The 15,115-nt window shown below is 40.6% G+C and overlaps 1 protein-coding gene across 2 annotated transcripts in view; it reads left to right on the top strand.

The window, feature by feature from the left end:
• Positions 1–15,115, top strand: part of LOC137283645 (cGMP-dependent protein kinase 1-like) — an 84,976-nt gene that overhangs the window by 29,865 nt on the left and 39,996 nt on the right. For both annotated transcript variants that reach the window (XM_067815251.1, XM_067815250.1), the window contains exon 3: positions 13,110–13,276. In XM_067815251.1, coding sequence (XP_067671352.1) covers positions 13,110–13,276 — 167 coding nt within the window. The remainder of the gene's footprint in view (positions 1–13,109; positions 13,277–15,115) is intronic.

Genomic DNA, 15,115 nt, shown 5'->3' with positions numbered 1-15,115 from the left:
TTCTAGCAGTAAGAATACTGACCGTGGTATTGATCCAGCATGTTACAGTGCCTTGCCATATCTGTATGTGTAGCCTGTTTTCAAAGGTTTCTTTGGATTTCTACCTCTTGGCATTTAGATCTTGAACAATAGCAGTGTTTTATTGTTTTGTCAACCAAGAATTTATTTAGTTAATGCTTTTCTATGGTAGGTCAGGCAATTCCTGGATTGTACAGCCGTGTGTTCCTGGTTTAATAAGAACTCCCTGTGCAATGTAAGCCCTTTACAGTGATCTAGAGCCTCATTTGGTTAACCACCTGATAGGTCTGTTGAGTCAGCAGTTTCAGGTTACCACACCACCAGAAACACAGGTAATTTGCATGGCCAAACCAAATTTTCAATACTGACAGTTTGCATAGAGGGTTACCAATCTGGCTAGACGATTGACTAGTATGTGACTGTTGTGATGGGAAGCTGTAGCTGGCAATTCCATAGCCAAACTTTGGCTGTACACCGCTGAATGACTGGTGATTCACAGGAGCTTACAATGCCATTGCTGATGCAGATTGCCAGCAGTTTCAGCTGGTAACAACATTACACTAAATCTTCATTGCAATCTTCCCTTGATAAGCTGATAAAGTGGCAAGAAGAGACAATACGTTTGCAAATGTAACTGGGGATGTGAGGTTATCGGGAGAAAATGCCGAATGGGCCTGCGAACATCATCTGCCTCAACATCATTGCAATTACTGGTTGAGAATCACTTGCAGTTGAGGTTGTGGTAGGTGGGATGTAAAATCTGACATTGGCTTTTCTTGAATATTTAACTGTGGAGAGTGGTCAGATAAACTGTTAAAAATCATTGGAAGGTCACAACCCAAGTTCTCCAATCTGTAGAGCAGTATGGAGATTGTTATCTCTTCCTTAAGGCCACATATGTTTACAAACACGATTTGATTGCAGTGGATGGATTGATTTTCCTGATATAATATCCATAACTCCTGTCTGTGAAAACAGAGGAGCCAGTTTCTATGAGGTTATCAAGGATGTAGGTTGTGCTGGTGGCATGAGGCAGACTCAGTCAATTGAAGGTTACAACTCTCCATACAATGCTTGCCCTGAAAGCAAAGTGAATCCTGATGGTGCAGAGTTTGTGCATGTCTGCTGTGGTTCAGCTATCCTTCAGTTTGTCAACTTGTGTGAATCTATAATAATTCAAGTTTCTTGTATTTTCTGTATCCTTTTGTTATTTTGGGAAGACCAAATTCTAGGGGTTGTAGTAATTGAGTACCAATATGAAGCCCTTCAGTTTCATGTTTATTACAAGTGTTGTATATAATTATCTAATAAATTTAGTAACACATCTGGCCCTGTAATCCATGGTGCTCTAATGCATTGTCTGTGCATATTTTCCCTTGAGGAACACCAGGAACCTATGAGGTTGAATTTCTATTGTAGATTGCCCGTAAATAAGTTTTTCAGCACTGGAGCAGTGTCAGTAGTAATCTGAAAGTGATGAACATTTAAGAAGTGCATCACTTCAGGCCTTTGATCACACACCATGATATAATTCCAGTACCAGTCAAAGCAACATGAAGAAAACAAATTCAATTAAGGAAACATTTGGTTGAATCTTATTTAAAGAGGGTATTTGGGGCACAGTTGTGACCCTATTTGGCATGAACGATGAAACAATGTTCCAAGTGAGAATGGACAGTTCTGAAGTTTATTTCAGCTCATGTATATACACTGATAGCTTGTATAACTCCTTCCTATATTTGTATGCTATCACATGAAACAAGCATCACATCACAAAATACTGGCAACTAATCACCTGATGCCAGCAATATCTCACACAATACAAATAATATGTCGCATATAACTGGCAACACATCAGATAAAACAAGGAAATATGTAGCATGACCTTACATAAAGCAACCATGATATCATATCCAACTGGTAACCTGACACTACACAGTTTCAGGCTGCAAGTAAAACTACACATCAGACAGTTAATGTTACATGTAAGATGAAATTATTGTGTGTAAGGGATAAAGTTCCTACTGATCTGGATGATGAATGACCTGGAAGGGATGATGCCCCCAGTGATCTGGATGATGAATGACATTGAAGGGATGATGCCCACACTGGTCTGGGTGATGAATGACATTGAAGGGATGAAGTTCCCAGTGATCTGGATGATGAATGACATTGAAGGGATGATGCCCCCACTGATCTAGGTGATGAATGCCATGGAAGACATGATGTCCCCACTGATCTGGATGATGAATGACCTGGAAGGTATGATGTCCCCAGTGATCTGGATGATGAATGACATTGAAGGGATGATGCCCCCACTGATCTGGGTAATGAATGACATTGAAGAAATGATGCCCCCACTGATCTAGGTGATGAATGACATGGAAGACATGATGTCCCCGCTGATCTGGATGATGAATGACCTGGAAGGTATGATGTCCCCACTGATCTGGGTAATGAATGACATGGAAGAAATGATGCCCCCGCTGATCTGGGTGATTAATGACATGTAAGGGATGATGCCCACACTGGTCTGGGTGATGAATGACATTGAAGGGATGAAGTTCCCAGTGATCTGGATGATGAATGACATGGAAGGGATGATGCCCCCACTGATCTGGATACTGAATGACCTGGAGGGATGATGCCCCCACTGATCTGGGTGATTAATGACATTGAAGGGATGATGCCCCCACTGATCTGGATGATGAATGACCTGGAGGGATGATGCCCCCACTGATCTAGATGATGAATGACCTGGAGGGATGAAATCCCAACTGATCTGGATGATGAATGACATGGAAGGAATGAAGTTCCCACTGATCTGGATGATGATCTGGTGAAAGTATGATGTCCCCACTGATCTGGATGATGAATGACATGGAAAGTATGATGTCCCCACTGATCTGGATGATGAATGACATGGAAAGTATGATATCCCCACTGATCTGGATGATGAATGACATGGAAAGTATGATGTCCCCACTGATCTGGATGATGAATGACATGTAAGGTATGATGTCCCCACTGATCTGGATGATGAATGACATGTAAGGTATGATGTCCCCACTGATCTGGATGATGAATGACATGGAAAGTATGATGTCCCCACTAATCTGGATGATGAATGACATGTAAGGTATGATGTCCCCACTGATCTGGATGATGAATGACATGGAAAGTATGATGTCCCCACTGATCTGGATGATGAATGACATGTAAGGTATGATGTCCCCACTGATCTGGATGATGAATGACATGGAGAGTATGATGTCCCCAGTGATCTGGATGATGAATGACATTGAAGGGATGATGCCCCCACTAATCTGGATGATGAATGACATGGAAGGGATGATGTCCCCACTGATCTAGATGATGAATGACCTGGAGGGATGAAATCCCAACTGATCTGGATGATGAATGACCTGGAAGGAATGAAGTTCCCACTGATCTGGATGATGAATGACATGGAGAGTATGATGTCCCCACTGATCTGGATGATGAATGACATGGAGAGTATGATGTCCCCACTGATCTGGATGATGAATGACATGGAAAGTATGTTGCCCCCACTGATCTGGATGATGAATTACATGGAAAATATGATGTCCCTACTGATCTGGATGATGAATGACATGGAAAGTATGATGTCCCCACTGATCTGGGTGATGAATGACCTGGAAGGATGAAATCCCAACTGATCTGGATGATGAATGACATGTAAGGTATGATGTATCCACTGATCTAGGTAGTGAAAGACATGGAAGGGATAAAGTTCCAATTGAGCTGGGAGATGAATGACATGGAAGGAATGAAGTTCCCACTGATCTGGATGATGAATGACATGGAAAGTATGATGTCCCCACTGATCTGGATGATGAATGACATGTAAGGTATGATGTCCCCACTCATCTGGATGATGAATGACCTGGAAGGATGAAATCCCAACTGATCTGGATGATGAATGACTTTGAAGGGATGATGCCCCCACTGACCTGGATGATGAATGACCTGGAGGGATGATGCCCCCACTGATCTGGATGATGAATGACATTGAAGGGATGATGCCCCCCTCTTATCTGGATGATAAATGACCTGGAGGGATGATGCCCCCACTGATCTGGATGATGAATGACCTGGAAGGGATGATGCCCCCACTGATCTGGATGATGAATGACCTGGAGGGATGAAATCCCAACTGATCTGGATGATGAATGACATTGAAGGGATGATGCCCCCACTAATCTGGATGATGAATGACATGGTAGGGATGATGCCCCCACTGATCTAGATGATGAATGACCTGGAGGGATGAAATCCCAACTGATCTGGATGATGAATGACATGGAAGGAATGAAGTTCCCACTGATCTGGATGATGAATGACATGGAGAGTATGATGTCCCCACTGATCTGGATGATGAATGACATGGAGAGTATGTTGCCCCCACTGATCTGGATGATGAATGACATGGAAAGTATTTTGCCCCCACTGATCTGGATGATGAATGACATGGAAAGTATGTTGCCCCCACTGATCTTGATGATGAATGACATGGAAGGAATGAAGTTCCCACTGATCTGGATGATGAATGACATGGAGAGTATGATGTCCCCACTGATCTGGATGATGAATGACATGGAAAGTATGATGTCCCCACTGATCTGGATGATGAATGACATGTAAGGTATGATGTCCCCACTGATCTGGATGATGAATGACATGGAAAGTATGATGTCCCCACTGATCTGGGTGATGAATGACCTGGAAGGATGAAATCCCAACTGATCTGGATGATGAATGACATGTAAGGTATGATGTATCCACTGATCTAGGTAGTGAATGACATGGAAGGGATAAAGTTTCCATTGAGGTGGGAGATGAATGACATGGAAGGTATGATGTTCCCACTGACTTGGGTGGTAGAAGGGAAAAGGTCACACTACAGGTCACTATAGTGGTCAGGTATTTATTCAGTGAAAGATATGCTTTCAAGGATGCATCTTCTAAGAGAATAGCATATCTCTCTGGGTCTTCATCTTTGGTGATTTAGTTTGACATCCAGAATTTTAGAATGTGTCTTTTTCAGTGCTTACAAATATGGCAAAAAAAGAGTACACTTTCATTAGCATCTTTAGCTATGATTCATTTAGCTGTTCATTCAGCTAGAGTTATTTGAATATAGCTGTAAGGGAAAAGTCAAATGAACAGTTTCATGAATAGATAATATTCAAGGTACAAAAATATGTCTTCTCATTCTTCACATCTTTTTGTATACAAATGCAGTCGATAGTTTCATTAAGGAAGCTGATACAAGTAGAGTCTACAACATACACTGGCAGCATCTATACAGAAATATGCCTAATAGTCTTGTAATCCCTTCATTGGATTGGGAGTTCAATAGGATTTCCTTGTATGAACTCAGGGGGTAACAGAATATCACTGTAAGAGCTCGGGCAAATATGATATCTCCATATAAGTTCAGGGGGGCTACAGGATGCTTTTGTATGAGCTCAGGGGGCAACATGGACCATGGATATTGCTGAACGAGCTCAGGAAAACCAAGAAATCTCTGTGTAAGATCAGTGGGCTACTAGGTACTTTTATAGTTCAAGAAAATGGAAACTCATTCTCATATATAGCTTATTCAGATTTTGGGTCTGAAAAACATGCAATGTTTGAAAACCATGGATCTTTTGCGCAAATGGATCTTTTGTCACACAATATGCCTTCAGTGAAACAATTTCCAATGTCCCAGTATTTAGCGAATCATTCTGCTTCCACTAATGAGTGGGTAGGATTTGATCTGGGATGTTGAGGTCGTGGACACTGAATAGATCCTGGTGGGAAATGTATGACTACAGATTCTGATTACACTCAGATAAGAGAGATTTTGTGCTACAACAGTATTGCATGGTCTGATTGGTGAACCTACATTAATTCCGAATGCTCCCCAAGATTGGCAAAGTATCAGCAACCTAGGCTGGACTGCTATTGACTGGACACAAAGCAATTCCACAATCTGTGTTTGAAGTAGGGCTATTGCTGGTGTTTAAGCCCTAATCTAATTAGGAAAGATTCAAGAGGGGACGCAAATGGTGAAGTCAACATCATGGTCAGTGTGATCAGAATCAAAGATTTCTGAGGAGAGTTGGGAAGTCCCTGATCAGGCCTGTGAGGGGAGTGAAAGACAGAATGGTTTTCCCATTGGTCCAGTGACAATTGGGCCTTCTACTTGTTTAATTGCAGACAACTACTGTCAGACATTTGGAACCTGATGGCTCACCTTAATCATTGGTGGTGTAACTGTCTCACCTTAGTCATTGGTGATGTAACTGTATCTCACAGTATTTATTGGGAGAGTGATGTAACCGTGTCTCTGATAATTGTTGTGAGAGTGGTGTATCTGTCTCTCTTGTTAATTATTGGGAAAGTGGTGTAACTGTCTCAAACTGATCATTGGGAAAGTGGTGATGTGTACCTATGTCTCATCAATCATTGGGAGAGTGGTGTAACTGTGTCTCACACTGATCATTGGGAGAGTATTGTTATCTATCTTATGTTAATCATTAAGAGAACACTGCAACTGTATCTCATTGATCATTGTCTGCCATGTTAGTCATTAGGAGAGCGGTGTAACTGTGTCTCATCGATCATTGGGAGAGCAGTGTAACATTGTTTCTCATCGATCATTGGGAGAGAAGTGTGAATGGGTCGCTCTTCAATCATTAGGAGAGCAGTGTAACTTTGTCTCTCATTGATAATAGCCTGTCTCTGTTACTGGTCCATCATACCCTGTCTCTGTTACTGGTCCTTCATACCCTGTCCCTGTTACTGGTCCATCATACCCTGTCTCTGTTACTGGTCCTTCATAGTCTTTCTCTGTTACTGGTCCATCATAGTCTGTCTCTGTTACTGGTCCTTTTCCATTTTAAAACCATGTTTACTCAGTGAGAAAAAGGTGTTCATTGTAGTTGGTGCTAATTTGAGAGTTTCCTCACAGCAAGGAATGCCATGTTTTGCTATTAAGAAGGGGGAATTCAGGTTGTTTTGAAGGGTTTTAAGTTATATTAAAAGTAAACACTGTCACAAAAAAACAGGTTTTTTTTCTAAACACAAGTCGATGTGAGGGATGTTGGTTTGACTGGTATATGTGTCTGGTGGTCAGAATGACCACTTCAGTTACATAGCAATGTATCTGATTGACAGCCAAGACTAGCAGGAGTGTGGGGGTGTGCTGATTTGATCCATACATGGGGCTAAGTGAAGGATTGTGTCCTCGGTGCAGTGGGGGGCACACTCAGTGATGTGGACCTTACTGCCCAGGATGAATATCTTTTACCAAACTCCTGATATGTGCTGGCAAATGAATGGGTGTTGAGTTGGATGAATCACTCTTGGAACTTGACGGGTAGATGGAAAGCAATTTTCACTCTCCCTGTCTGATCTCCATAATGGACAGTAAAGAGTGGTATAGAATCATAGCTGAATTAAGCCCACACTTGATCAATCTTGCCTAATAGAGTCCATCTATCTTGTGAAAGCTGTAATAATAACGTCATTCAGCCAGGATGGCAAAATAACGTTTCCCATCATACTTTCTATCAAGGTCAATGATTTCCTCATTGTGGGCCCAGTCATGTGGCTGGTGACAACATCATTGCCAGCAGTGTGTCTAGAAGTGACTGGTGCTAGACTGTAAGCAACATGGCAGACGGTGGGGAAGCCCACTGTTGTCAAAGTCATCACTTTAACAAACCTGGTGGAAAATAGCTGGCAAAAACCTAGTGAAGCTTGCTAGCCATTTATGGCAGAAAAGAAAGCTGAAAGCTTGCACTTGACATTGTTAGAGGAGAAGCTGTCCAAGAGCCATCTTTAGAGGTTCTTCTGTATTGTGTCTAATGAAATTGTTCATTAATGGAACTAAATGCGATGTTCCTATATATAAAACTGAAATCTGAACCTGCTGTCTGATGAAGTACGTATGATTTAGAGTGCCTGTGCAATGATGGCTCTTTCAACATCTGAGATGAACTAAAGCAAGTCTACCTTTTATCTTCTATAGGAACAACATGGAAAACACCTCCAGTGGGAAATGTTCAACTTAATGAAAGTGCATAAAACATTCAAAAGCTTGGTGTGCGTTTTAGTAAACTGTAGAGGCCAAAACCATTTGTGAAACAAGTCTGTCAGAATTATGTATATGTCTGTTGTTTGACTTCATTTTTTTAAGATCTGTTCTCTCAACCAAAAACAATGAACTGTAAAATTTCTTCTTCCAAGCATCATGATATAAACGCTGGCTGTTGATTCCAGGAACATTACATGCATTGCTGTGTTTTGAAGTAGGTATTCCCCTCACACCTGATGTAGTAGCTATTACTGATGGCTTCCCTCATCAGTGAGAGCCCATGAGACATGCTTCACACAGTATTGCTCTACATCACTTACACGAGCTGTAGACCAGAGAGAATGAAACGTTGAGAAAAGGACTGAAACAATCATTTTATAATGAACACATTCCATTTTGTGGTTCTGCGCACCGATTCCTGGACTGTCCCCCAAGGCATCAGTGTTCTCGGTGAAAGTAGGTCTGGGTACTTGTTTGACAGTGTATGCAGTAAATCAGGAAATTAATGCTTCACTAAATTAATGTGCTTATAGACCTTAGGGCTCAAATGCATCATGAAATTAATGAGAGTAACCCTATCTTTGAACTTTTAAGACACATCAAGACTGTAGACGTAGAATCCAAAGATATAGTACAGGGTGATAACAGTTCAATTAACTTCAACTCCATGACATAGGAATCTAATATCCAGGAAATCAAAAGTAGGGAAACTCAGAGGACATACTCTATTGGGAAAGGCCAAATCACCAAAGACTGATGTATGGATTTTAAGAGTCGTTACACACATAGGTTTGTAACAACTGAAGATATATGAGCATCGTTAGGTATTAACCACCTCTGTTGTTATAATACAGAAAATATTAGCTATATGTTTGAGCTCTGTTTTGCTTTCTTCAGTGTGACAGGCTTGACAAGAAAGATGTGGTCATACATACTTGGCATCAGTTATTATAACTGCTTGGTAGACTTATTTAAACAAGCTGTACATACTTGACAGTAAAGATTGCAGGAAGCACTAAATCTTCTGCTGAAACACATTGTTTATCATGAACATTGTCAGGTACATCATCTTCCACACAATACATACTGAACCAACCTAACATGAAAGTATAATGTATAGTCAAGATAACAATACACCACTTCATGTATGCAAGCATAAAAAACTAATTTTTTTCCAAAATAATTTCATGAATTACAGTACTGCAGACTGTTTCATTCCAAAGCAGTTCAGCATGTCTGTGTTTGTAGTTGATACACATGCTTAATGCCTCTGAATTTTATAAAACGTATATATATACTTCTTCAGTCATGCAAGATTATAGGAAGGGTATGTGTTTGAAGCATGTTTCAATGTGTGAGGGAATTAACTTTTATTTTCCTTTCGGTTCTGGAATGTCAGTGTAAAGTCTGCCATGTAAGGATGTGTTTTTCATACCCAGTTCTCATACCCAGTGTTTGGATGAACGTTTTGGTGTTTGCACAAGTAGACTGAGAAAAGATATTTTGTTACTTGTTGCATCCACCAAAAGTGACATTTCTGTATTCCACACATTGTTGTGATCCTGTGCACTTTGAAATTCCCTGTATTTTAAGTGCTGGTGTATTGTTAGTGGAGATGACCTCAAAAGATGTAATCAAATAACTTCCTGGTGCTTCTGAAGCACCAGGACTGAACATTTGCTTAACAGCAAGACCTTGTTTGACAATATTTATGAACATGTGTAAAACCATTGGTCAAAAGTGCTTCAAGTTTTGAATGTTTATGTATATCTCCTATTATGTGTTTTTGTTAGTATTAGAAGGCTGCCAAATATTTTAGAGGTAAGAGGTCTCAGTTGGGAGCATGATCGAACAATCCAATCATCACAAATAGGGTTGGTAAACTCGCTTCATTTGCCACATACCCCATCGTGATGGGATACAGTACATATTAACTCGCATTTATCACACACACTGAGCATCAAAACACGAAATCAAATCAGATCAAGTGAGTGGCAGAAATTTCTAACCATGTATATTTAAGGTGGCATATCAGATTATAAGGTGTCATATTTGATGTATTTGCTGCCAGTAATTTCAGTCTCTGTATGTTATGCCTGCGACCAAGCAATAAATGGAATAGACTAGCCAGCCAGCTTCCAACCTCCCTACCACTCACAGCTCATAAGTTCCTCATCCCTGTTCTAGACACATGGTCAGATTCTCACACACACAGATCTGATTAGGAGGAATGATGTAGATAGACACTGACACACTGGCTCTGCCTGATCCCAGAACACCCACAGTCGTGACCTAACATTGTCTGACACACGACCATATTCAGCAAATACACGGCAAACAGTAATCAATTGTGCAAATATTGGGAACTGCAACAATTTCCAGGAGCAAATGGGCTCCCAGTTCTTTACCTTATTGATACAGGGGATGCTGTCCTGGCTTAGTGGAAACAGGAGGAATATAGCCAGGGATTCAGATGTGGCACTTTCTTCTCTGGTCTTCATTATTGTGCAGTACACAGATTACTTGATATTACATAGACATTGTCAGGCATGTGATTATTGTTCCTGGTTGGCAGTGGGTAGCGTAGATAGTACTGGAAACCACTAACCTCGGCCCAAAGGCATGGCAAAATAATAGTGGTAAATTTGGCCTGGTTGAGAGATTAGCAGCATGTAGAATGAGCACTCATTGTTTAGCATCAGATCATTCACAAACTGTAACTGGAACTGAAGCATGTTTATGAAATTCCCTCATGATTCGACCCATGAAGGTCCCGGGGTAGAATAGGCCTTCAGCAACCCATGCTTGCCATAAAAGGCGACGCAGCTTGTCGTAAGAGGCGACTAACAGGATCGGGTGGTCAGGCTCGCTGACTTGGTTGACACATGTCATCGGTTCCCAATTGCGCAGATCGATGCTCATGTTGTTGATCACTGGATTGATCCAGTGGTCCAGACTCGATTATTTACAGACCGCTGCCATATAGCTGTAATATTGTTGAGTGCGGCGTAAAACTAAACTCAATCACTCTCTCACCCTCATGATTCTGGGATTCAGCTGTGATAGTGCTGATGACATGTTACCACTCACAATAGTCACTACCATAAATCATAATGTTTGTGGACGTGACAGGAATCTGTGGTATAGTGCACTTCATAGACTTATTTATAAATCCTAATCTGTTGGGTAACTTATGGGACAGATTCTGGTCTTTGACCTGGAAATGGAGAACCCTAGTGGCCTGCATCAACCTCCCTCCAGCTGCCCTGGCCTAGAAACCAACCAGATGGGAGCACAAACTGTAGAGATATTTGTTCAGAATTGATTCAGTGACCGGCCTTCATTCTAAATCCAAGTAGACATCAATTAGGTTGTGTTATGGTGCTAACCCTTCTCCACCTAACCCAGTCTCCACTTCACTTCCTCCCCATTAGTTCATATCACAGGTCCACAGGTGTCACTACCTAGTGAGGGAGAATTGATTTGGGAGACCCTGAGTTACACATCGGCAACAGTAGGGCAACACTTCTTGGTGATAACAACACTAATGATGTGAGGAAACATTGGTCTAACTAACCATGAACAGTGAAGGAAAAGTCCATTTGTTTTTAATTACTGTTGCTCAGTAATTCTACTTAAATGCACAAGAACTGTTTACTGTATCCATCTTTTTGTCCCCTGAACAGATTAATCTAAAATTGAAGGATTTTGTGATGTTGACTGTATTCAGGTCAAAATCCTTCTCAGTGTCATATGTTAGAAGTTGCATTAATCTACGTCTCTTCCTCATGGTTACAGACAGGATCCTCACTCTGGCATCACATGACATTGCCACCTTCCCATCCTCATCACTTGGTCCTCCATACTTGGTATCCAACTGTTGGCTTGTGCTGTTTCTGTCCTACAATGCCCCAATCGTTTCTTCTTTCTTGGCCTCATGCACTCCTGTCCAGAGGAGGTAGTTTATCTCAGACTGGGGGCTCCTCACAAAAGACTCAAACAGAATACAAGTCTTTGATCATTGATAGCTAATTTGTCCCCTCATTAACCACCACTGCAAGACGCAGGTCCTACTACCTTCATCTGTATCATATGCAGATATTTTGATTGCATAATAACATTTGATCAAACTTCAGAAGCAGTGTATCCTTCTCATTCCTGGCTGCATCAAGATCCATCTCAGCACTAATATAACTTAACAAAGTTTGGAAAGATTTAAGACTTTCTGATCAGAATGTGGAAGGTCCAAGATTGGGTTTAGTTACAATTAGGCTGTTGTTTAAGTGACACTGTAGCTGCCCAAATGGATAATGTTTACATAACATCTCTTGTGACATAACATCAATTCTGGAGTAGAAGTATCAGCGAATCTGAAGCTTTCATCCCAGCTTGGTCAAGATACACATCTGAAAATAGTTGTCAAAAGTCAATACCACCAGAATCAAGGGTGTGTTTTGTGTCTGGCCTGCACAACATCACTCTGTGCAATCAATTGGTTATCAATGGCATCTAGATTGAGGAAGTGGTGAAGGGCTGTGATCAGTCCCCCTGCAGGTCAGACTTGAAGATTACTGTCATAACACTGTTAATTATTGCATGGCCGACAAAGTGCAAAGGCAGTTACAAACAAACATGTATTTATTGGCTTTGGGATTTCTATAAAACTCATTTTGAAGTGGAGCATGATGTTTTTTGGGGGTCTTTTTATATTTCAGGTGAAATATAAATAGTAGGACTAGGCAGGAATGATTTAATAATTTTGCTGGTTAGGCTCCATCAAGTCAACCTTTGTTGAATTGTTTGATTTTCATAGTTTTTTATCTTCCAGCAAGTAATATGTTCAAAAGAAATCAGAGCAATGGTTAACTTTGGTAATTGGTCTGATGTTGTCATTCAGATTCTTTCTGTAGTTTACCATTGTGAAAAGTAGAATTGATGTCATTTTTTCTCATCCTTTCAGATCAAAGCAGCTTATCAAAGATGCTATTCTTGACAACGACTTTCTCAAGAATCTGGATGCAACACAAGTTCGAGAAATTGTTGATTGTATGTACGAGAAGAAAATATGCCGAGGTCAGCACATTATACAAGAAGGAGAATCAGGACAACATCTGTATGTCTCAGCAGGTGAGTCATTCCAACAGTTGGATAGCAAGGAAAGAAACAATATTTGAACCAAGATGCTTCACACATCTCTGACAATGTGGGAACAAAGGTGTAACATCTAATCCAGCATTTGCAGTTGCAGCCAGTGTGCAAAATAGACACTGGACTACTAGCCAGTGGATAGCAAATATCCAGTTGGACCAGTAAATCTCTGGTCACTGGCCCCATTGGCTTTTGAATTTTCATGGGGTCATTTTGTAAATCTATCACTTTCTCTGAGTTGATAACTTATAATACACTTTCAAGTCATGTAAGATTATGGCCTGATAAAAAGTGTTCATTTTATCAGCATAATGAAGAAACTCACGTCATGCTGATCTTATTCTCATCTATTTTTGTAATCTTATACTTTGTTTCTGCATTCAGATTTTGGGCCAATGAATTTTGTGGGCTAGTAACCTTCAGGCATAGCTAGATCAACTGGCTAGCACAATTTGGAAACTATTATGCACACGGATTGCAGCCACATTTATCAGGCTATTCATGGCCATTACTGTGACAGTTTTCTAACAGACTATAATGAAAATTAGTTTGTGTGTGGTTGTTAGTCTTAAACATGTATGTCTCTATGATCTTAGTGTTTATGTACAAAATATTTGGAAGTGCTTGAAACTTTTATTCAGTATCTGTATTTCATAACTGCCGTTCATAGTTTACTGGCAGAGTTACTTTTCCCAACAATTTTGCTTGAGTTAGCTTCGATTTAAGAAACTCACTAAAGTAAAGCTTTATTCAGTAAAGTGTATGGATCTAGTCCCCAGTAATAAGCTCTTTAGATTATCTTTGCTTTGATATTCAACATTAATCAATGATTTCAATATGTTTCCAACACAAGGTTTTCTGCTGGTGCTGTGTGTCACTATTGTAGTGATATATACAAAGCATCTGTCTCATTGGGGAGCCTGTTCCTCTTTTGCTGATTAAAATGACATAATGTGATGCAAGTGGAACCTTCCCCAAAGACGAGCACTTACTGATGATTGTAAGAAGGAAGATTGTTAGATGATGCTAGTAGGCAAGTAGTAGCTGATGGTGTGAGTGATGTGTTGTGTGTGAGTGTATCCCTCAACCCCTGCTGCATTCTCATTACACCATCTTGTTCACAGACAGCGTATCAATGTGACAGAAATTGATTGTTGGATAAGTGAACATATTTCCTGTGGACTTCACAAGTGTTTCCTCTGAACATCAGAGGCCATCTATTCTGGTCAAGTGTTTGGATGCGAGGCCTGTCATCACACACCTTGCTTCATCCCTCCAGTCACTGTGCTGTGCAGGCCATGGCTATACAATATACTAGCATTAGCTGCAACAATTGGCTCTGGCCTTTTATGTTTTATGTCAGAGGATGTCAGTGCTTGTTTGCTGTTTCATCAACATGACTATTGGGATCATTGTCTGGAAGTCTGGTCCAATATTAAAGTCACAGTGTTATTTGTGGTGTCTTCTGTGCTGCTGATTAACGAGGTGGCTGACAGTGCTGATTAAACTGTTTTATTGATCACAATGGAATACAAGGGTTGGGTAATAAGCATGAATCGTGGTAAATACTTAAGATACATTAGCTTTAGTTGCTGTGTATTAATGGCACAGGAAGCACTGTTGGTTGGACACATCATCAGTGATTCTCAAGTGTTCTGCATCCATTTATACCCAATTGTACAGGCCAGTCTGATTAGATAGATTACAGTTAAGTAAAGAACTTAGCATGGCATTCAGTACTATTTTGGTTCAGGAAAAAAATAATTATCCTCACAAAATACATTTAATCAGCTGTAGCATTTCGCTTGTCATTAGAGT

Source organism: Haliotis asinina, chromosome 5 (genome assembly GCF_037392515.1).
Source record: "Haliotis asinina isolate JCU_RB_2024 chromosome 5, JCU_Hal_asi_v2, whole genome shotgun sequence".
Classification (NCBI taxonomy): Eukaryota; Metazoa; Mollusca; class Gastropoda; order Lepetellida; family Haliotidae; genus Haliotis; species Haliotis asinina.
Note: the sequence above shows the minus strand (reverse complement) of the source record. Positions and strands in the feature narration are given on the sequence as shown.